Source organism: Phaethon aethereus (assembly GCF_964289735.1).
Source record: "Phaethon aethereus genome assembly, chromosome: 2".
Taxonomy (NCBI): domain Eukaryota; kingdom Metazoa; phylum Chordata; class Aves; order Phaethontiformes; family Phaethontidae; genus Phaethon; species Phaethon aethereus.
Window position 1 is genome coordinate 98,272,195 of NC_138582.1, and position 25,438 is coordinate 98,297,632.

General features: G+C 36.7%; 1 protein-coding gene across 1 annotated transcript; it reads right to left on the reverse strand.

The window, feature by feature from the left end:
* Nucleotides 1-80: 80 nt before the first annotated feature.
* On the reverse strand, nt 81-25,438 carry MAK (male germ cell associated kinase; the record flags this gene model as incomplete). Its single annotated transcript, XM_081996456.1, has 14 exons — nt 81-235; nt 3,538-3,666; nt 6,429-6,503; nt 8,454-8,585; nt 10,263-10,393; nt 10,941-11,131; nt 12,131-12,451; nt 14,214-14,381; nt 19,133-19,304; nt 19,396-19,528; nt 21,327-21,406; nt 22,463-22,584; nt 23,512-23,566; nt 25,338-25,438. The coding sequence occupies 14 exons, from the start codon at nt 25,436-25,438 to the stop codon at nt 81-83; spliced, it is 1,965 nt and encodes a 654-aa protein (XP_081852582.1).

Sequence of the window (25,438 nt, forward strand, 5' to 3'; positions counted from 1 at the left end):
TAGAGCAAATAGGCATTTCAGGTTTCCAGTGCAGGAGGACTGAACACAGGTCACATAATATCTATACAGGATGGCATTTTCTATTTGTTTCCTCCATATTTGGCCACCCAGTCTGTTCTTCCATGTACTGGCTGAATTGTTGGTGGGCGGGTTAAAATATTCATGTTTTTTGCTGCTGAATTGAAAGTAGGACTTGGTAACTGAGCACGAGGAGCTTTGGTTTTCCAGGAATAATCTGAAAGGAACAAGAACTCAGAATTAATTATAACTTAAAAGGTATTTCACTCCCTTACAGATAAAAGAATGCGAGCTTAGAGATGACTTGTGATACTCAAGGATGCTAACACAGCAGGATGCTTTGGTCTCTGATATGCTGTCTATGCTTGCTTTCAGATAAGGTTAATGTTTCCTACAGTTCCTCTATCTTACTAGTAATTCTCATCTACTGGATACTTGTTTTGCAGCAATCCCTTGAGAAAACATTCAGGCTGAAATTCAGTGGAAAAACCAATGTGTATGTCTACAACTCTGTATCTCCTATTGCAAAACTGCTACAAGAATGGAAGTGTTCTTTCTTCTATCTCAGCTTTTGAAAAAGCATGTAATTATAACATTGATAAACTTACTAAGATCCAAACAGGCTAGACCGAAGGACAGCTTCTGGAGACCCTCTTGTTCCTTTCAAGATTTTATGCCTTTTATTCCTCTCCTGCTTAGCTGAGAACTCCTGGTGTACCTGGTGGCAAGTCCTCTTCATCGCCATTTCCCATTTCTCTATTGATTGCATAGGATCTGTTTCAAGTCCCCGGGTTCTTTTATCCCTTAATATTGGCATCCACCTGGTTGCAGGCACTGGGAGTAGTGCACTACCGTATTCCTGGCCTTCCTACTCAGATTTCCCCTTTCTGCATTTGTGATAGTTACTGCTTCCCCAAGTTTCATGTGATTAAAGTAGTTGCCCTGCTGCAGGGGCTGACAGCTCATGGTTTTCTTCATGTTCGTCACCAATTCTGCCACCTTCCCAAGTCTTTGAAGTCAGTCATTCGGGATCTCTCTTATCCAGACTCCTGCCATACCTTACTATTGTTTCCTTAGCCTGCCCAAAGTGTGTCCTGCCCCTTCCATTCCTACTTTTGTAGTTTAGTCTTTTTTCTCTTTCTCCTCTTCTTTTTCTCCTATCTAAAACCAATACTGTTTTTTTTTTTTAATTTAACATGTTATGGATAAAATGCTTTTTTTGTGTGTGTACCTACTTATCATTCTCATGGAAAAACACCTATTTTTGGTGGTGTTTTTCAACAGCGTGTTGAACCCATTAAGGAACAAGTGAAGATCAAGACATTTGAAAAGGAGGAATCTCAAGGAACTGAAACTGGGGGTCAGGTCTCCACCTCTTTGAAAACTACTACTGTTCCTTTTTCTTCTAAGTTGGCATTCCCTATCTATCTTTCATCAGCAAGTACAATTCCAGCCTACCCTGTCTTAAAAATGAAGGCCACTTTTCTTGCATCTTGGCATTGCATTTTCCTCAGAGAACTGATCTTTTATACTACATTAAATTATTTAAATTATGGCATTAAAACACTTAACAGAACAAATGAAGAGAACAAAAACAACTGAGAGCATAACTTATTTCAGTTTGCATAATACAAAGCAAAGGGTCACCAAAAAATGTTAATGTTCAAATATTGACAGATAGGAGATAAAACCTGCCATTTGCTTCATCCTTATCTCTTTCCATGCAAGTCTGCAGATTTTAGGCTAAATATGAGGTTTAAGCAATAGGACTCTTGCTCTTCTCCAGGACATGGAAGAGTCTTAACTGACCCCCATCTGCCAGCCTTTCAGACTTTAACTACACATTTTGCATTTCTAATTACAGATTAACAATGAATTTATTTCTCTTTGGATTCACCATAAGTAATTCCTTTTCAATCTTACTATTCACAGCAGTCTAGAGGTATTTGCAGATTTTGTCCTCCTATGAACTTCTTGATCCATGCACTGTAACAAATTAAAACTCTCACTGTTGTGTTTCAGTGGTGAGTTGATAAGATAACGAAGTGCAGCTCCAGCCTTCCCTGGTGGGTTTCTGATCAACTCAGACTCAGAATATGCATACATCTAAGAGTATTTTATATATGCATGCCACCTCCTTCCTTCCCTCCCTCTCTCCTCCTCAGAAGTCGCTTGCAAGTTCCTAAGGGGAACAGGTAACTCAAAAGAGCAAGTCAGCAAAAAGACAACATTATTAAGCAGGACCATATATCACATGAGTCTGCCATAGGCCCTTTAGTTAAACAATTCACAATTAGTTTAGGGCCTTACTATTTCCTCTGAAGTAACTAGAGAAGTGTGCTGATGGGTTTTGGACAACAGCTCTAAATCTTCACTCACAAGCCAGTTTCTCCTGCATCTTGAGCACTTCTGTTCATCTTCTCTGAATCAGAAACATACCAACAAGGAAGGTGCTCAGAATGTCATCCATACCACAGAGGATCCAAGGTAAGAGTTACGTTCAGAACAGATTTCACATTGTTTTTAACTGATGAATGGAACAGTCTTGTAATGTAATGTACAGCTACATCATTACTGTATCATAGCTACTAAGAAATGGTCATTTGCATTCTCTTGTTTGGCTTTTACCTTCTATAATGTAGCAACATTGAAAGTTTCACTTCACAAAGCACTCTTGTGATATTTCATGGGTACAAGAGTAGTGTCATCTCAATATCCACAGACTTACATAGCCAACACAGTGAGATGAAGACACAGTGAAAACCTACCTGACATGACCACTGCAAGAAACCACAGGCCAACTAAATACGGCCAGTAAATATGAGAGCAAATAATTTTAATTTACTGCTTATACCGTATGTGTAACATTATTTGTGAATTTACTAAGTCAATTGATGAAGGTCTTTGCCTTTTTTGAAATGGCTGAGGCCACCGTAAGCATGGATGAGCACCATTCAATTGCATTAAGTGACATTAAACTGATTGAAGACCCACGCAAGACAGTCCCAAGCTACATGAAAGTGACTGTCAAGAAAATTGCTCCAAATCCACTCAAATATAAGCCTCTTTTTAAAACTTGAATTTATCTGTTTTGCATACTTACTAGTTGCTGACTGTACCAATTCCTACTAGCTACATAAATCATGAATTATATTTGTGTCCATCTACCTGGCCATTTACTATAGAGTTGTGCAGTTACATAGTTTTACAATTCTGCTTAGACCTTCACCGCTAATGAACAGTAGTTTAGCAAATGGTCCAAATCTTCTAGAGTTACAAAATGTTTGCACCTTTTTCTCTTTTACCTAACAATGATAGTAGCAATAGTTTCTCTGGGTATCAGGACTGCCTCTAGACACCTACATTCAATTCACTTATGTTAAGAACAATTTATGCCCAAGAATTGTATTTACAAAACTTGAGGAAAACCTTACCGAGGGCTAATAAATCTTATAGGAAACATGGCAAATGAACATTTCTCTTTGCCTCAGACACGTATGGTAAAAGGATGTTTCTTACCTGATACAGGTGCACCAAGAGGAGCTAGCTGTATCCGTTGTCCTGCTGATCCAACTTCTTTTTTATGAAAGGAAGGGATATATACTCCTGATGGGTTGTAAGCAGCACCACTTACAAAGCCAGGATTTCCTGTTGACATTACAGAGTTTTAGTATTTTCAGTCGCATTCAGAAAACCTTGCCTACTTTAAATTTATAGTCACTTCAAAGTGTATTTGCAATACCACAAGAGTACTAAGTATGAGTGTTCTTTAAAAACTCCCTACTGCTTGTCTGTTGAAAAAAGTATATATTCATTCTTTGCTTTGTATATTAGTTGGACCCTTTACAGCACCTAACCGACTTGCTAAATTGCAGATCCAGCACATCTGATCTACAGTTCAGTGGGAATAAAGATAACAGAGCAGGATGAACATTTCACGAGTACTTTAATTAAACTTAGACCACATAGAAAGGTTTACACTGAGTTTTGGAGAAAGGTACGATTTTACCTTTTACTTACAGCTATTTGCTTTGCTGGAAGCTGATTTAAGCACTTCAGTATTTGAAAACTAGCGCTCAACAGTACTCTTGTGCTCAACTTGTTCGGCCTACATCTATTGAAAATAATAGAACCAAACTTCTCTTGTGGGAAATGGTGCACTGCTTAAAGTTGACTTTGCCGGTTCCACAGTTAAAGGCCAGCTATAAAAGTCAGACCCAATTACCCTCTTTCTTTAACCCTGGTTATAATTTTATTGTGCCTTGTTTTGGTCCAAATCTTTCTTTAAAGCCTTGAGAAGGCTGACATAACCATCCTCCTTTGAAAGCTGAGAAACATTGTGCATTTACACACAAAATTAGTACTGAAATTATTGTCCAATGGCAGAGAGATCTGTTACAATACTTAGACTCCCTGCTCCAAGAAAATTTCTTACCTTCTCTTTGTCTGTCATCACTTGGGACAGTGTTAAGACTGTGCTGGCACAATGTCCAGAGAGAAATGCTTTTCTCTAATGCTGTGGTTCTGTATTCAGTAGTAGTAAATTTGTGAACTACAAGGCCATACGCAGTAGTTTTAATCTGACTTTTATCAAGTGTGAGCATTTTTATCATATTAATATTCAGCATAGTAGCTGCAGTAAAACACACAGTATCTGATTTGACAGTTTTTCTGTCTCCTAAATCTCTGGCCTCAGTGCGATCCCAAAATGTTCCTCTTCACACAAACACTCCCAGTCCTCTGTGATAATTTCAGAGCTCAGAGCAGTAGATCTATAAGATGTAAAATTGGTCATGTACAAACCCAAAAGGGTATCCTCAGCTAATTACAGCTGTCTTGGGTCATTGCATACCTCCCTGTTCAGAAGCACTAACAAAAATCATTCAGATAACTCAGTTTTGTCAGTGTTCCCAAACTGTCACTTCTGTCAGTGCCACAAATAGTTTGGTCTCCTTGTGGCTTCCCTGTGTGCAGGTGATGCCAGTCTCCAGCACAGTAAAGAATGACACAAAAGTCCTAGTGAAGAATACAACTTTATTAAAGTATTCTAATAAAATTTAACTTTCTTGTAGTCTTTAAGTTGTTCTTCCTTTTCAGGAACGTGCCTGAAAAACAAAAGCAACAAGCTTTAGTGGTTCGTTCACTTGTCTGTGCATATATACATGCACACACATTCTCTTACTCCCCCAGTTCCTAATTATTTCACTGAGAGTGGTTTGTAGCTCTGACTGCTCAGTAGCACTCCTTAATATTCTGAGGTCTGAAAATAAGAACATGACAGGCCTCAATTAACATAACCTTGGAAAGACTACTTCTGGCTGCTTCTTATCTACAGCTCAGCAAAGCTGCCTATCTGTCAAAAACTGCTCAACTATTTTTTGTTTCTCCTTACCTCTCAAATGTCCAATGTCCTTTGTGAACCCTTCTTCAGGAAATGGAAGAGTGCAGCCAGGAGGAACAGTCTGGGTGAAATAGAGAGGTCTGGAGGGGTGATCTTTTGTAGGATGAGAACAAGGGCAGGAGGAAAAAAAAAAGTTCAATATAAACTAACAGAGTAACTACAAATAAAAAAAATCCTATTTAAAAGCACAGAATAAATTGTTACTTACCTCTGATCACTACTGTACAAAAGAAGGGGTTCTTGCTATAAAAGTTTTCATGTGTCAGGTATCCAGCAGGTCTGGCAGCAGGTGTATAGGCAAGCACTCATGGCCATGATATCAGCAAGTGTAAGTGTGGCCCAGGCTGTATTCCTTACCTCAAACAACACACACCTGATTCTTCATAAAGGATAAAGTCATTGGATTGTTTGAGCTGGGTAGTAAGTTCAAAAAACGGTATGAACAAGTTGCAATGAGACATAGCAACAGGCAGTACGCACTGGAGGGGTCAGAAAGTGGGCGAGAGGTGAAACATTCCAGCTGCTTTACAATGCTGGCAGTGAACAGTGTGTTTAGACACAAACTAGGCTGCCTGGAAACCTGAGTTTCCACCCTCTTACACTAAGGTAACTCCACCAAAATCTATGTAATCACAGCACTATATAAATCAGTGCTACGGAGAATCAGAATGCAGTCAATGGTGCAACTCCCAAGTGCTGTTATGAACAAGCAGGAGAGAGGTATATGCTGCTTCAGGATCATTTCTTCACCATTATGCAGCAACAGTGCAGTGACATGCTGTGGATTATAATTAGGGTAATAAAATAATTCGCTGTCTTTCAAAGCGCAGTAAGTGCCGAGTCCAGAAGAAGTCACAATGAAGAGAGCAAGGTTTGACAAAACAGATTACAACTGAAAATGAAGTATATGATCATCAGGAATCTCCATTATAAGTGCAATTTTTACAAGAAAATATAAAACATAAATATGAAATGTATAAAGAACCAGGCTCTAATTGCTATAAATTACCTTTTGGATCCTCTAATTTTTCATTCAACCTTTCTTTGCATGATAGCTTTTCAATAGGTATAATTAAGTTCTCATCTGTAGATAAGGAAAATGAAAGGAAGAAAAAGATGGAAAGACAGAACTTTAGAAAAAGTGTATGAAGAACTTTGATAGATGAGTGAAAGAAATGAGGGAAAAGAAAGCAAGAAAGAATACATATCTGATACATTTTTGTAGCTACAAAGTCTCACTCCTATGTTTTCTCAAGCAGGAAATGTTACTCTAACTTGTTACTTTACAAGGTCCTTGTCTAATAATGGAATAAAAATGTGATTTACCAATAATGCAATCACTTTCCAGTCACACAAATACATAAATCACAAGTTTAAGAACTCAGGCGTATCTGCAAAGTTGACTGATCATAACTTTACAATTCTTCATAAATAAAGCATTTGGAACTATTTGCTGTTATTTTACTTCACCTTAGGGCAATGTTGTGGGTGAGGGAAAAAAAAGCATTTAAATAAATTAAACCTAGTTATTTAAATAGTAAACAGCACAGTATCAACTTTCAATCCTGTCGATATGAAAAAAGAAAACATATATAATTTACACGTGTTGTATTTCTGTGATCAGTGTTCCAGCTATCCTGGTTTCATGTGTGTTTGTCTTAAATGTTGCTACCTCCCCAGTATATATGAAAAATCATATAAAATTTAAGATAATGCTGGAAATCATAGTAAGTATTTTCAAACATACAAAATAATCAGTTAAGTTTTCTTTCTTTAAACATTTTGGTAGATACCCACAGTAAGCCAGTAAGACAAAAGAAGAATTTTTACCATTAGCATTCACCTAATTTTATTTTCAGTCCAATTCAGTAGGTAGATGCCTAGCTTATTGATGCATACCTTTGAAGATAGCTCTTTGCCTTTTTGTGCCTCATTTCCTTGCGAGAATATTTTTTGAATACGTTAATTAATTCTGAGGCACCCAGATACTATATTTCTGAAAACAAAAAGGTACATATGATGGTTGCCTAAAAAAATAAAAGTCTTTTCTATTCCATCAAAATTCCAACGGGTGCTGTTATTTTTCCTCTCCCTAAAATCTTTTACATAATTTCAGATTAACAACTTACACCTCGCCTGACTGTCAGAGAGAAAAATCAGGCTTCTTGACACTGGAGAATGGCTACTATGGTTCTATTAAAAATGGGTGGGGCATCTGCATGTAAACAAGCGTTCTGAAGTTCTTCTTGTACAAGCACATAAGGCTAGGTAATTTGCTGGCATTAAAGTATTTGGGAGTGACTCCTGCTAGCTGGACAATGCCTCCAAAGCTGTTAACAAGGTAACCTCCCTAGCAGGGTGATGGGACCGTGTATTTAAAGTACAGGGCGTGTTGGTCAGAAGATAGAATTTAGTCACGAGTTTGATGCTTTCTGCAGTGAAATCTTAGATAAGGTATTTAACTAGTCTTAGTCTTCGTTCTATAAAATGCCAATAACAGCGTTCTTCACAAAACGAACTACCAAAAGGCACCTTACTGCAAGTTCCTTGCTGAAAATAAGGGGACTTTTCATGCAGCAGAGTATTTAGCACGAGGCTGGTAGATTGTTAAAAGACACGTTTTAGAATATTAGGCAGTATTTTTATTACATGAGCACACTGCCCACCGTCTTGTTTTGATATGTGAGACTGCTGTTTTATAGTGTCCCACAGCACACTGGCCAGGCAGTAATGAGGTCAAACTATTTGCTTAAATTAACACAATAAAATAATGTCTAAGAGGATTACAGACAAAATTTGTCTTGACATAACTTTGTAAGAGGGGCTAGTCTATACTTCCTTTATGATCTGAAAGCAAAATATATAGTTTATATACGAAGAAGTTGTTATTTTATGAATTTGTGGTTAAAAAAAGAAAAAAAAGTTAGCCTAGAAGCTGAGCCTGATATTGGAAGTTAAACCAGATGGTCTTAACAAAATTAATTAAACAAAGTATGATGAGATATAATGCGACCACTTTTAATTACACTTTTACCTGTAGTATTTCTGTTGAAAGTCACTCCTCCTCCAGCATGTACCAGTGGTTTAGAAAACAACTGGTTGTTCCAGGTGCCATGTGATCCTTCTTTATTGACTGCTACTAAAGAGACACTCTTAGGATTTACACCTTAGAAAGCAAATTATGGAAAACATTATAAATATGAGTTTTCAAACATAATTAAACCAATGAAAAATGGATATTTCTAGAACACTAAAACAACACTGAATTATTTGTGGTATAATGTAAACACCATTAATATAAAAGAACAATGTCCATTGATTAGACTTTTCATCCAAACCATGAAAACTAGAGACATTAATTTAAGAACAATTCTCTTCATGCTTTCGAAAGAATTTACAAAAGTGTTTTTAGTATAGTTACTTGGTTTCTATAAAACCATAACCTCATTATTGATATTTTTGACTCTCAAACAATTAACACAAATTAAACATACCTATCAAAAACTGGGGTTCTCAAGGCTGAAAATAAACTACTACTTCAAGGAATAATTTAAAAAGTAGGACAAAGAGGTTCTTGTTACTTCAGCGTGTTACGAGCATTACAAAAGTTAATGGGATTACACATCATGAAAGCATCTACCAGATCTAGTGGTAACAGAACTAAAGTAATACAGATAAATACCAAATATGCTCCTTGGAGCTATTATTCCCTTAAGTGCTGAAATTAATTATTTTTTACATCTATGTCTTTCTCATTGAAATCTCTACTAAAAACAGAAAGGTATTAGAAACATGCTTAAAAAAAGATAAATACAGATGAACTTTCCATTTGTGTTACCTTTAGATAGGGAAGCCTCCCCTCCCCCCCCGCCCCCCCCCCCTTTTTTTTTTCTTTTGAACTTAAACTCTTGAGTCTCTGGATTGTATTTAACATTCAAGAAGTGATCTCATGTTCAGTAGTCATCACTGGCCTAATGAATTCCTGAGAAATTAGTGAGACATTGTTACAAAACAACTTGCCTGATAATCAGGAATTCCTCTGCGAGCCACCTAAATTCTCATATATGGATTACAGAAGAAGTCATGATACACTTAATGTAATTGTGCACACCATCATGGCAATAAAGAAAAGATACTGAGGCACCAATGAAATAATGTGATTATAGAATATATTCTGAATGCTAACTGAAAGAAACATTCCCTTTTCTTTCTCCTCCATCCCATTCTTATTCCTAGCAATTGCATAATTTCATGCTACTTTCCTGATAAAATGATCCAGATTTAGACTAAGCTATATATTTATTTTTAAGCAGGATGACTGCCTTGGGAAGTGAGGGTGTAAATTCCTACTAGTGCGAGCGGCTGATATTTCTAAACACTTCCTACCAAGAAGGGTAACTGTGCTTATCAGAACTTTAGGTGCAAAACAACCCAAACCTCCTGATACTGCAAAACTGAGAACTATGTGCTACATATATACGTATATACGTTTCTTTAGTCCTCAGATGCACTTGCTTATAGTCAATGAGGATTTATTCCTAGGTACCCAAGAGCTATTGGATTCCTATTACTGAGGGTTTTATATACTACTGGTCATAAGAAGGCCTGTGAACTTTTATGGTGTACGGGTAGCGTTGAGCTCCTTTCCGCATTTACATAGCTGGAACCTCCTGCGTCAACTGTGATGCAATATATCCTTGGAAAGGCATTTAGTCCAAAACTTGAAAATTTACCCTGGTTATGAAAAGTTAAATTATCCAGTGTGAAATCTAAAGTTTAAATGTACTGTACATAGATTGTTCACAGCTCCTATTTTCCATAATGTATTGACATTTACCCTTACCAGGCAAGTATCTTGATTGTCTTAGATAGTACTGTTTTGCTGATGTGTTTGATCTTCCAGAATCATTTCTCATCAGAACCTTATTTTCCCCTCCTGGCTGGACACAACATGAAGCTTTTGGTTCTGGGACACTGAAAAATCAAAATGTTCAAATAATGTGACCAACAACTCCAGCTCTCAATACCACAAGCTGACCCTAGTCTGAAGAGTACAGTGCTCTTCTCTTATGCTACTTTCATCAGTAGAATTTATTCCCACAAAGTAACAGCCAAATCTCATACTTCATGAGAGTCTGACCTGCAACTTTGAAGAAGAAAGTGAATCCAAGACTACGGAATAAAAGCAAATGTGGGTATCTGTGGCAGAATGTATTACCAAACTTAACCGACAAAGGAAATGAAGTTAGTTATCTGATGTTAGTAAAACACACAGTTTCTTAATAACATGACAAACACCTAAACCATACAGTGCCTGAAAACAAATTTGATTCTGTTTGGATATTACTGGCACTATATCACCACCACAAACAAAGCTGGTCTCCTTTTACAGACCAGCTTTGCATTTTTGCAGAATTTTAGTGACTCAAAATTTTAGCAGATTTGTCTTAATCAATCTATAAATCTACTGGACACTGTTTACTAAAAAAAAAAAAAGTGATTTTATAATTATAGGACTTACCTAAAAAGACATTCCTTGTTTTTCTTTTCTTTTAACAGTGCAATGCTAGGCTTCTTGGAACATGATATTCCAAATTCAGTGTCATCCAAGTCATCCCAGCTATCCACAGCCTTTACCAAAGTCTGACCCCATCGTCTTCTGCAGCTTTTAGGACCTACTGCACCATTCTGAGGTCCACTACCTGCTTGTTTCTATTTTAAGTAGAAAAAAAAAATCTTCAATTCCAAAATTTTATAGTTCACTTCCTGACCACCGCTTAAGAACTTTGAGGGAATTTTTCCCATTGTCTTGTGTCTGTTTTGGTCATAGTCTCAGAATGATTTTAAGCACAAAACATAACAATAATGTTGGCAAGTATTTTGAGTGTAGCTCTTTTGGACTGTCATCCTTAAATTGCTCAAATCTACCTGAAGTAGTGCAGTTAATGTTCTATTTTCAGACCCAGTTCAGTGCTGAGTACTACTGGTATCTTGCTAAACTCATGCTCTCAACAGTGGTAGATGAACTGTCAAGAAGTAGAGCACAGTGGTGCAGAACGTTCACAGCAATCACGCTCAGGGTTTAGGAGTGCCAATTGCTCTCGGCCCAAAGTGAATACAGCAAACAAAAGAAGTCAGGCCTTTCCTTGACATATTCTTCCAAAGAAATTATTAGATTTTAAAACTGTCCTTTCATCTGACTGTAGTTTGCTTTCCGGCATTTTCGGAATACCTGTTATGCTTAACATACTTTATATTGTAGTTCAGTGAGTGTTAAGTGGAAAGCAAAATGAGGATTACAAACCAAAGTTTAATATTCATCCTGCTAAAGATCTTACTGGTTAAATTCTTACAAGTTTAGGAATTGGGTGAACTTTCTCAGGTATCTTTCTGCTTGAGGCAAGTAAAGTTCTCCCTTTCCACTTCTCTGTTGTATACTAACAATATTTTTCTGAATGGTTTCTCAAAGGTCAATAAATGATAGCAGTTGTAACTAAATTACTGCATAAGCATTTCAGTAAAGGCTATTATAAAAGAACATACATGGTTGTTACAAGCAATCTATTCTTGATTTGCTGTAAAATTTCAGGAAGCGTCCATTGACATCCTTAATTAGCCCCTAAAGTATGACAATTTTCAAGGCTTTGCCTGGTTGAATATAGTTAAGCACTTTTATTAAAACCACCTAAGTATTTATTGAAGAAAACTTACTGGCGATGAGTTTTTATTGATAGTTGGAAAAAATGGTTGTGCCTGTGGCTGCTGCTGTTTTGGTACTGGCTGGTTAGCTGTATTCTGAGGCAACTGAATTTGCTGGAGAGGCTGGTGGTTAACCTTTGACAGGGGCTGTGGCTGTGTTTTGTCAGGTGCATCAGGTGAAGACAGAGGTTCTGGCATGGATATACCTTCCAGTTTAGGTAAAGCTGGCTTTGTCTCTGTTGGCTGAACTGGTTTAATAGGAGTCTGCTTCTCCAGATGCTGTGGAGGAGGTCCTAAAACTTGGCCAACTTGAAAGTAAGGGTACTTCAAAGCCTGGAGAAGAAGATAAAACATACTAATTTTACTTCAAAAAGTTGATTTTGGTAATCTCATCAAGGATGTAAGCAGGTTTCTGAAGCATTTGAGCAAGCTCTGCAGCACAGATGCAAGATAGATGCATAATGAGATCATATGAAAAAAATGTGTATAGATAACTGTCAGTTCTGTATTTTAAACTCTTCCCATCTTATAATTTTAGTAAGATGGATTCACTTGTACATGTTACAGCAGTCATGTCCTTTCTTTCCCTCCTTTACTTCTAGGTTTTGTGGAGTCTGTGTTTGGAGGTGCATTTTACATTCAACACCATTCTACAGTCAGGCAGTAACAAATTTCAGTCTTAAAACAGATAGTCTCCACTACCTTTACCACATGCTTTATTACATGTTTCCACCACTAACTATGTTTTGTCAACAGCTTTTGTTTGTTTGTTTAAACCCCCCCCCCCCCAAGTGTGATGATTGCCACTTAATATTAATGTATGGGGTCTACAATTAGAGGATGTTAGGGAACAAAGTTTCTCCTTCATTTTCTTATCACCAGCTTTCCCTGCTTTTGTTTTGCTTTGAAGTATATCCACTGTGCTTGCTGTGCCATCATGCTATTTATTAGGAAATTACAATGTCTGTCTACAGGCAGACCTGTTCTTTTTCTCTGACTTTTTCATGTCCACCACTAGACACACAGCACAGACATAGCTTACTAACACAGCTCCTCCTATGTCAAAACAACACACTCTTCTACACTACCTCTTGTGGGTTGGATCCTACTCTTTGTTAGTTCTCAAAGAGATGTTTTGCCTCAGCTGCACTTGAGAATTGCTGCCTTTGTACTTAAACTCTCCGTTTCAGCTGTGGATTACACAACTGGTGCAGCTGCTTCCTCAACAACTCACTTAGGCAAAAGCTGGTTATTTGCTTTCATAAAGCACCACGCAGTATTCTGTGTAGAGATACACAGCAATGGACTACAGTTAGATCTCAGTGACTGTAACAATAGATATGCTTTATAAAGTGGAGAGAAATGGTTGCTCTACTTGGTACCATCTGCTTAACCACTTCTGAATCACTTATATTACATCCAACTTGGATAACTTGCAATATGTCCTTTTTCTTTCCCAATTGTGTTCCCCTTTTACACCTTCTAAATAGGATTCCATTAGGTATGAATACTAAAAAAAAAAAAAAAATTAAAAATCAGTAGAATGTAACCATCTTCGGTACTTGAAATATGTTTTTTAAAATTAACTTGGAGAAAAACTGTGATCTTTGACCTATTGGTGTGTTCTTCACAAAGTTCTTTCCTTATCACTTAGTACAGTTTATGTCCCATCTCCAAGTAAAATTAATCCTTAGCTCTTCCATACTGCATTTCATCTGCAGCTTCACAAAAAGCAAAGCTTAATTTTCAATATCCCCCTTTGTACAGAGGGGGGAAGGCAGCAGAATTGACTTATAGTTACAATTCAGGAAACTTGCACCTCAGATTTTTCTCTGTCCTGTACAGAGAAGGTTGTAGAATATGCCAATACAGAAGACAACATTGCAGAAATAACTAAAGAGTTTATGAAGTCTACTGAGCCAGGTTCAGAACTTTCTCTCCTCACTACTCAGTCTCGTTCCTACCAAAATGTTCAAAATGAGAAGGAGTTTCTCTGGCCATCAGTATTAATGACAATCAATTGGTTTCTGCATCTACAATTTTTTAACAATGCAAGAAAATTCAGACTTATACTTAATCATTCAGGTGCTCAGACCTGACTTGCTGTAGGTCTCTTCTTTGGATTCCAGTTCAGCATATCACTCATAAGCTGTATTGCTTCATTGCTTGCATTTGGGATGAGAGTTTTTAGGCTTATAGGGACACATTGTGGGAAACGGAAATTCATGGCAGAAGCAAGGTGGTATCCTTCTGGCCAGTCACTCTGTTTCAAAGGAAAGAAAAATGAGTACCAAAAAAGAACAAAGACTATATCTCTTTGAGGTATTATATCAAATTTAATTTTATGCAGCTTGAGTCATGCTTGGTTTGCATAGCTCCTTCCTATATAGTTGTCGTGGTTTAGCCCCAGCCGACAACTAAGCACCACGCAGCCACTCGCTCACTCCCCCTCCCGCAGTGGGACGGGGAAGAGAATTGGGAAAAAAAACCTCGTGCGTTGAGATAAACACGGTTTAATAGAACAGAAAGAAAGAAGGGAACAACAACGATAATACCAACAAAGGAATGTACAAGAACAAGTGATGCCCAATACAGCAATTGCTCACCACCCCGTGATCAACAGCCCGTCCCCGAGCAGCGATTTCCGCCCCCCCGGCCAACTCCAGTTTATGTACTGGGCATGACGTCGTATGGTAGGGAATATCTCTTACGGCCAGTCTGGGTCAGCTGTCCCGGCTGTGTCCCCTCCCAGCTCCCCGTGCACCCCCAGCCTGCTCACTGGCAGGCCAGCACAAGAAGCTGGACTGTCCTTGACTGCTCAGCAACAACCCAAAACATCAGCACATTATCAACAATTTCTCATCCCAAATCCAAAACACAGTCTCACACCAGCTTCTGTGAAGAAAACCAGCTCTATCCTGGCTGAAACCAGGACAATAGTGGAAAAGCAGCATTCCTAATTTCCATTACAATTATTACACCACCAGTGAACGCATCAGTCTCCAATGGCAGTCCTCAAGCTTTCCTGTAGGTAAAGGTGGAATCATCATTGTGGATACCACACTTGGATATATTCTATCAGAAGGAGAAGAGAGTGCAGCAGTACCAGCAGCAGTACTGAACATCCCATCTACACAGAAATGAGCTCAAACTGCTGACTTCAACATACCTTATTTATGGGACCAGTAGAGGTGCTTCCACACAGCATACCATGATTGTGTAACCATGATGGAGCCTATATAATGTACACTGATTCCACCATTGAGACAGTCAATGATTAAATTACAACTAGACACTACTGCAACAGAAAAAAAGCCATGACTGCCAGATGAAACTTTTTTTTTGGGTGTTTAACTTTCCAAAAGTAAACCCTGAAGTCCTTTGTATCATTTGAATACAGAATCATAGGATTATCAAAGACATCAAGTGATCATCTAGACCACGTCCTTGTCCCTTCTTGACAGTTGTTAGTCTCAAAAAGCTTCCTGCTCTGGCACTCCACAACCGCTCTAAACAGTCTATTCCAGAACTTAATTCTCCTCAAGATTAGAAAAATGCAGGTTTCTCTTACGACAATAAAAGACCATTGCTGCGTGTGTTATCATCCATTAATACCAAGAAGGACTATTTCTTTCTTCTCTCTAGAACAGCCTTTCTATACATTAGAAGGCGTACTACTTCTCCTTTCTTCCAGTCTTCCTTTGTATAGGCTAATTGTATAGGCTAAAGAAATTAAAACAATTGAATTCCTGGGTCTAGGCTTTTTAAGGTTTTCTTCTTTGGAATCTGATTTTTATCTCTTGAAAGGCAAAACTTTAAAGTGGATATAATACAGCAAGCGGGACGGAAAGATTAGTTCATAAGTCATTGGATAATACTCCTTTCTCTACCCACTGGTATAGTATTTGTCTTTCTTGCAACAAAATACTGTTGACATACAATGCACCATATAGCTCCTACATCCTCTTCAACAGATGTGTTGGCTGGATAGTTATCCTCAGGTATTTATGCAGCTGATTATTCCTAAGTACAGCACTCTACACACTACTAAAGAAATTTTATAAAATTAGAGATGTAGCTTTGAAAAAGAAACTTGGAATTCTAATCTTGTCTTCTAACATACTCAGTCCTTCCCAGCCTGCTATCTACCAACTTAAATAACATACATTCCATCAGAAGGCCTTTAATACAACTTTAAAATTTCATCAGATGCAGAACCACTCAAGAGTCCTATTCACTCTATCTTTCATTTTGAATGCAGACCAGTAAAGTTTACTCTCTGAATGAGGCTTTCAAAACAGGTATGCATTTATCATGCAGTTTGTTTATATAAATATGCTGATGAGAATATTATGAGGGACAGCGTCAGAAACCTTACTGAAGGTAATGCATGTATGTATATTAGTGCTTCTCCTCTACCCACAAAGCTTGTTACACTGCTACAGGAGTAAATTGGATTGATTTGTTAGAATTTGGTCTTAAGATATCATGTTAGCTATTACTATTCTTTTTAGGTACAACAGTTTTAGCTCTGTTAATACTGTCTATGGTAATCAAAGAACTCAAGTATAATTATAAACTACGTCTGGTTAAAGTAAGTCTCAAGAATTCAAGTGACTTCCTATTCTACCTCAAAGAAGAATTTTTTTCATTTAAATTAATGGAGATAGGTTCTTTCCTCCTGTGCTGTATCTCCTTTATTGGAGTTGGTGACATTCTGTCTGCCAGAGGCGGTGATAAAGGAATGATTTCGAAGGAATTCGGAAATGTTTAAAGTGCCATTGCCAACCTTCAATTAATGAAAATACATTTCATTAATCTCTCCTTTTCAGATCATCATCAGCTTTTTCATTAAATTGGCATACTACAAGTGTACTTGAACGGTGCAACTCACTGCTTATAAATAAAGCAACATTTTTAAACAAAGCAACTTCATTTATAAAATAAAGCAAAATAGTTGCCTGTCACTTTTAAAAACCCAAACTCAAAGAAGTCATTAGTATGGTTTTATGGACTTAAAGAATGGAAGGCAAATTGAAATGAAGATAGCTTCTGGACATAATTCCTGTAATTCCTTATTGCAGGATAATAGAATAAATTAAAATATATGTCTGAAAAAAATACCATTTGTAAAATTTTAATAGTCTGGTTTTGCAGAATAACTACTTATGTTTTTCAGAATGCAGAACAGTACTTTACTTGTAACAAATGCATCATTTGTTGTGATAATTCCTATCATAATATTTAAGTACTCTTCTTACACAGTGATCTCCCTGAAGAATGCCTTAGAATTGTCCTAAGGAGATAAAATTCCCAAGTCTGCCCAGCAGCTGACAGGAGCACAGAGGGACTAAGTACCACTTCCTGATGCTAAACGGCTGACTTACAGGGTCTCTAACCCTTAGGGTCTGTTCAAAAGGCTACAGTTTTCTCTGAAATACTCAGTTGGTAATGCTCCCTGTTTTCCCAAGCAATCAGCTTGCTAGACAGGGAACGACAGAGTGTAAACAGTCATGATTTGCTTCTGTTCAACTACGTATAAGATAGAGGAAACCCACAGCAGTTGTCTCTGTGCTGCTCTGCTACTACACACAGTGGAAAATCTCTCTGAGCTCCCTGCACTTCAGCACTTGTTCATGCTATACCCTGAAAATGTTCCAGAAGCTAGTATGTTGCTCTCTTTCACAGACACTCTTAATATACACCAAAATGTTTTTCTTGCTATCCTAGACTTGTGAGCTGCTTAAAAAACTTCTGTGTTTGAAAACTCAAGTCTTAAAATACTGCCCATATGACACATTATTTCTGATGCACAATTGTCATAGCAAGCACTGTTTTTACACATCCCAGCAATTTTCACTTAGTCCTCTAGATACAGTTTTCACTTCCACAACTATCATCTATAACGTCCCACCTCTAACCTTTTACTCTCTGCTCTGTCATGAGTCTGCACCTGTTTCTCAGTATGTTCTCTTGGATGTTTTCCCACCACTTCAACCTCTGTGTGTTCCTAGCTAAGCTTAATCTATTTCTGTTTTAAGTTTTCTATTTCTCAGTTGTCTATTGATAACAGCTCCTTTACTGGACAAGAATTATGCTACATTTTATATTAGTAAAACACTACTGAAAGTTATGTTTTTCTTTCCCACCCTTAGGTTTTACAGATCTAGAGACTCTTGTGTTCAGTCAGTTATTTCACCAAGTTCTGTTTGTGCCCATAAAGTACTGATTATACATCTGCCATCTCTACCTTATTCTCAAAAAAAAAATTATATTATATGGCCTTTTTTCAGTTCATTCAAAATTCTGAAGGTAAGTCTATTCTTTCCTTTCATGTTCATATATCCTTTGCTAAAACAACTTTTTAACTGAAGTAAATAAAATTGCATATATTTTCATATGCCCAACCCAAACCTTCCTTGTAACTTTAAATAGTATTTAGCCTGTCCAGAAAATAATTGAAAATACTTGTTTCCTCTCTAATATACTGCACATTTTTCCTCCATTACTTTTTATTGCTAACAGTATTTACAAGAGTTCTGTGTTTGAGATCAAGCATTTCCTTTATGCTTTAAAAAAAAGAAAAGCATAATTTGTCTTATTTGTGGTATCTTCTGCAAGCTCCAAATTCTGGGTGCCAGCCTAGTAGAATTACACTTTCAGGAAAGGAAAGCAAGTTGGCTGTGGCAAAACAAAATCCTAGGAGACTTCTGATTTTCTTTCCAACATGCATAGCTTTAAATAACTAAATTAAACAATTTTATCGGGCTTCCATCAGAAGACATCAAGGCTACACATAATAGTATGATATAGAACCAATGCTAATATACAGTAAAAGACTAGCATTACGTGCCTTAATGGAAGCTTAAAAAAAATACAGTTGAGAAAACCTTAAGTTTGCAAGAAACTTACCAAAACAGTAATTTATAAGTATGTTCCAAAAAAGAAGTAAGGTTCAACGTTTTATAAGAATTTTTTTTTAAATAAAATTGTGTGAGCTTTTTTAACTCTTACCTTCTTTGGAGTCCCTAATACTTGGCAAATTTTGAAGATTTCATCTACTTCACTTGTGCCTGGGAAAAGAGGTCTTAGTGTGTATAATTCAGCCATTATGCTGCCAACTGCCCACATATCAATAGGTGAGCTATAGATAGATGATCTTAGCAAAACTTCAGGAGCACGGTACCTATGAGGATGCAAAGAAATAATAGAGAAGTTAAAATGGTAAGAGAAAGGTAATTAGTTAAGATAATGTATTAACTACTTAATATACTTACCACCTGGTAGAAACATAATCTGTATAAGGTGGTTGAGATCTTAGTTCTCTAGCCAAACCAAAATCTGCTATTTTCACAAGTTCTGGTCCAATACAGAGAAGGTTTTCAGGCTTCATATCTCTATGAAAAAATCCTATGGAAGACCAGAGAGAAAAGAATGGTGAATTATTGTGTCATCACTTCTTAAACAGCAACCTCTATTAGAGTAATCCAAAATTTACTTTGGGATGTTTTGTAAGAATATAGCTTTTTTTGGGGTCTCTTTTCTTTCTTTTAATTCACCATAAAAGAATGGTAACCCTCCCCCAGCAAGCACACATATTTTCCCTCCAGTGATTATTACACCAGGTGTTCTTAAATTAACAACTGTAAACTGTCATTAACACACTAAGGAAAATGAATTGGCTGTTGCAACAATACCAAATAACAAACCAATTTCAGAATGAAATCCTCTGCAAAAACTACAACTGCTTTGTCGGTTTTGAATAATGGAAAATTGAGCATCTGACACACTTATTTCGTTTATAAAATTCCTTGAACAATTTTTAACTAGTTTATTTATCATTGTGACAACAATTTGCAGACACAGACATACAAAAGATACCAGAATTCTGCTCAGGAATGCTAATATTAGTAATGCAGGCACATAAAGTTTCTTTAATGCTTGCTGTTGGCTTGAGCACCTATATACCTGGACAGCAGTTAAGTCACTATGCAAATCAATTCTGCTGTCTAATTGGTACACACAGTTTGTTATAATATAAATCAATTTGATTGAAATCCATTTGCTACAGGGAATTCTGCGTGCAGAAACTGACAACCACTGTAAGACATTGGCTGAAATTATTACAGCAAAATGTAAATGTTCAAATTTATCATACCCATCATTCCCAAACACTTACAGTCAAAAAAACCCCACTAATATTGTAACTTAGAAATGGCAGTTTTTCTTAAATTCTTGTTTTCCCATTTATTCATGTAGAAATGAAGGAGGAAAAAGAGGATGCCAATCATCAGAGAACAATGTGTGATCTTGATCAGAAAAACATGAAATGGCAATTTCTGAGTATTTGATAATACTGAACAGAACTGATTATTTATTCAGATTCATCAACAGGCCTCGCCAGGGTACATGAAAGCCAATCAGAGATCACTGGGAATGTTGGTTCTTGTTTCATTTTCAGCTAATGTTTTATTCTCTTTGGAAAGTTTTAAGGATACCAATGTGATGTGAAATACAAGTACAAAATAAGAGTTAACCAAGAGTAAATTATTCCTACTAAGCAAAGGATCTTAATACCAGTATTTCAGAATGCAGTTTGCAGACAGATCTTAAACATGAGCATTGAAAGTTTTGTAAATGGTGCGAAACTTTTTGTTGTTGTTGTGTGCACACAGTAGACTGTGCTTGTAATTCTTAGAAAAAATCCCATCTCTTAAAATTTTTAAATTCAGGTTGTATTTGATAAGGAGACTGTTTGAATTTCTTAGTGAACAAGTTATTTTAATATTTTTTTAGATGGAGGGTATCATATTAGTTATAGTATCGCAAGACAAGAGAAACTGCCATCTGTAAAGTATCAGTGCTCCTTAAATAGATCATTTTGAGGAAACAGAAACGCATAGTAGAGCACAGCATACAAGTTTCTTTAGTTTGTTTATTCACCTGGTAACTAAGGTGGAGAAAAGTACTGAACAGTGTATGAACAATATCCAATGCTTTCAAAAAGAAAGAGGAAAATCTGATTACCAGAAAACAAAGTGTAACTTCAGGTATGGTTTAAAAATACACCATACTTGAAACAGGTAAGAATAATTTTTATTAGAGATAATTAATAGCCTTTGCTATATATTTTTATTCATGTTATTACTGTGCATTATCTTATTTTCTAAAAAAGTGCTACACAGTTAAACTCTAGTATGAAACCTACCGTGTTTATGGATAAAAGCTAGCCCTTGTAATATCTGATACATCATGTTTCTGATGACTGACTCGGGGAACAACTTGTTTCTGTGAAGAAACAGATTAACAACTTCACATAATTTAAAAAAATTAATGTATTTTCAGTACAAATGTGTTTCTTCATTTTGCACAACACATCATGAACAGATGAAAACAGACCTGCCAAGTCTTGTGCACAAAGACAGATGCAACTAGCTCTCATCTCAAGACTCGCTTGCTACCAGGCCTTAATTTCACTCACTCTAAGTGCTGCAGAGGGACTTCTCTGCAGAGAGGTTCATGATCCTATCTCTCTAGAAGCTGGCTGGCCAGCAGTGTGCTTGCCTAGATGAACATGGAATGTGCAGTAATGCAGCACGGAAAAGACCGTGCAGCACAGCACTGTGGTAGGTGTGTTACCCAATGGTACCCCGAAGAGAACCCCAATTGAGAACAGTGCTTCTCAGCTCTAGGGTAAGTAACATTGTGCTAACATCGCTAGCAGCTATCTCAGGATGCAAACTTCAGAGCTTTGCACATTAGGAGATAAAGGTGCATAACAAAGTCTGAAGGAAACACACGTTAAAGGCAAAAGAATTTGGCAAAGAAAAATGTTATTGAAAATGCAGGTCCTATTCCAAAGTCCACCTTGCAAGCCTTGCTATGTACTGTTTGTCCAAGATTGCAACATCACACAGTTAGTCCATGTACAGGTCTGTCTTATGAGCATGCAGGTACATGCAAATGACCATCCCCACCTTAACGCAAATCCATGAGCAAAAGCAGAACTAACAGTGTTTATCCAATCCTTCATACATTACAGAGAAAGCTAATAAAGAAACTAAAGTATTTGGAATTTCTCTCATGGCTCTACACAGAGACATGCAAACTATCATATTAACAACTGAACGAACTTATTTCCAAAAGCATTACAATCTGCAGTATTGTAATGCAGAGCAATGCAGAATTCTATCCTCAGATAAGCAGGTGCAGCAACTCCTGTTCACATCAGTGGGGCTGCAAGAAGAGCCAAAACCAGAAATTCCAATGTGTTCTTCAAGATAGCATAAGAGTCATTAAATAAAGCACGATAAGCACACTGCTTGTTCTGTGAAAAAGACATACCTGTCCTTCATTAACTGATAGAGATTTTCCTTCATGTATTCAAATACAAAATAAAGGTGGTCATTTTCTCGTATGACTTCTTTCAATTTTATTACATTGGCATGATTTAGCTTCTTTAGAGACTGTAATAAAGCAAAACATGGCTTCAGATAACTGAACAGTAACTTTGATTCTTTACCAGAACTAAATTTTTCATCTGAAAACGTTTCTGGCAGAATTTACAAAATGTGTCCATCTGATAGTCCATATTTATCTTGTAATCTGTTTCAAAGAACAACAAAATAGCATTTTAAATTAATTTCAAAATAAAAGCAGCAATGACATTAATAGTAATTTAAAAGTTCTATTTCTAGGGATTACATCATAGCTGGAATGCAGATTAACACAAACCCCTAATCCCCTGCGATGAAAGATCATCCTGAAGCTGTAACAGCTCTTGCTCACAGAACTGAGTAAGAAAACCCAGCATTTTTTTTTTGCTATGAAACTTCCGTGACCAATGATTCTCTTACAGGTGTTCTTTTTGGAGATACTGACTATGTCCTATGTCCAAGAAGTTAATTATGGATACCCAACTCCTTTTTTAGGGAATTTTGTGTATACAGAAAATCAGATGCCTGAAACACGGGATGACTTGGAATTTAAACCTAGGATTTCAAGTGTTATTCTATCATTCGGCTAGCCAAAACTCACAGTGCTTTCTACAAATGCCCCAAATACAAGATGTAAGGACTGGATATACACCTAGAAATCTGCCAGTAAAATGAAAGCGCAAGATGGTGTAACACAGGAACACACACAACATCGATTTCTTCATCTTCTCTCCCAGCCAAGAGGCTTGGCTAGGAGACATGGCCACTGCTTGAGAATAGTGAGATATTCCACAAAGCAGCAGGAGCTCTAGGAATGCCGGCAGCCCATGGTTTTGTGGAATCTGTCACACCCATTAACAGATTTTGGCCTTATGCTTGGACAGTGTAGATGCCCTTTTCCTTCATGCAAACCTAACCAGACACTTATTTATAAATGGGTTATGTTCACCACTTTACCTTGACTTCTCTCAAATTCATACATTCATCCCATGAATAGAACTTCCTTTTCATTCTGAAATACATGTCCAAGATAAAGGATTTTCAGCGAACAGTACAGAATGCTTTTAGAACAAAAAATCTAAACATGTTATCTTCCAAGTGTAGCATTAGCTGTATTTTGAACTCAATTTAAAACCATCTAGAATACCCATCAGCAACATTATTAAAAACAAATTCAACTCTTAGAATTGCTGCAAACATATTTTTAGAGGAGTAGTTAGGCAGAGAGACAGTGCTACTCCAAGTTATTTATAAAAACATGAGGCACACAAAATCCTTTTGTATCAGTTGAATTGTGCTCTTAATAACAAGGAAAGCAACAGTGACACCACACAGAAAACATGGATATTTCAAACCAGAAGAATCACCTCTTTGTTCTTAAGTTGCACATTCTAGGAAAACAAGAAAATTAATATTTTAAAATCTGCAAAGTATCTTGACCGCTTAACATTATAATTCAGCATCTGACTTGATCAGTCATTTTTACAAACCTGTTCCAAGGTATTAAATACCAAATTAAATTGGTTTCATTTTTTCAAGCACTACTCATACATACATACAATAGTCTCTAAACTAATTCTTATATGTAACAGTGTAATGAATTTATTTGTAAGTCTTGCATAGATACAAACACGGATATGTGGTGCTGCTCAGATTTTGGGAGGAGGTTGTGAATGTCATGTTATTTGCTGTGTTTCTGTAAAGTTCTAGTGCCTAGAGCAAAGAGATTTAAAGCCAAGATTTTCATTTAAAATAAATGTATCTTCAACCAAAACTGTCCCCCCTCAAATCCCAAACTTAAAAATCACACAAAAGAACTCCAAATCCTGAAATCACGAGAATGAAGAACACTTCCCACAAAATGTTGGTCCTTTTGCCTAAAACTAATGAAAATATTCAATTGCATTTTTTTTTTTAGCTTAGATTAATATTATTAACTTAGGTAACAGTACTAGCAGCATATGGAGAAACCGGAAATTCTCAGAAATTGTTAAAACCAAAGTCAGTTCATTATATTACAATTATCTTTCTACAGTAAATCCATAAATGGAGAAAAAAAAATCTCAGCAACATACAATTTCTGGTATTTCAACTTACGTTTTACATCCTGCTTGAAATTCCATAGGAATACAAGGGGAACTTCCCCACTCCTCTAGTACAATTTTTGTTGTTTTGTAATAATCGTTTTAGGCAAGTATGACAACACTGATGATTACGCACAACACAGCTTCATTAGATCCAAGGAGACAGCCTTTATTTACCTGACCAGATTGTTAACTGGTATTTATTATTGTAGCAATATCTGAAGCTTAATGCAGTACCTAAAAAGATTTGAGGGCGGGTGGGAAGGTATTTCAAATCTAGCCCTTAAGATAGGTAGTCTTACAATTCATATAAATAAACAAACTCCCTAATTAATCAACTGCACATTCAGTTTTGCTTTTCCTAATCAACTGCACATTCAGTTTTGCTTTTCCTTTGGTGTTAGCCTAACCACATTTTTAGAAGGGAACATGTACGAACTGAACAAAAGCAGCACGCAATTTTGTAAGCCAAAATAAATCAGTAACTTATACAAACTGATGTGTCTATTGATCTCTTAGCTGAAGTCTGACCCATGATCACCTTGTTAAGCATCTTAATTTAAAAAAATTATGTTAATTTCTTTTTAAAGAACAGGGACCTTTTTTTCTATTCTACAGAGATGGCAGACAACAATAACGTTAAAAATGAACACTTTTAATATTTTATAAGTACCTTTACTGAATTTAGATATTACTTACCTTTTGATAGCCACAAGTTCTCCTGACTCGTTGCTCTTCCCCATCAACACACTGCCATAGGTGCCATCACCTAGTTGTTTCATGATTGTGTAACGGTTCAT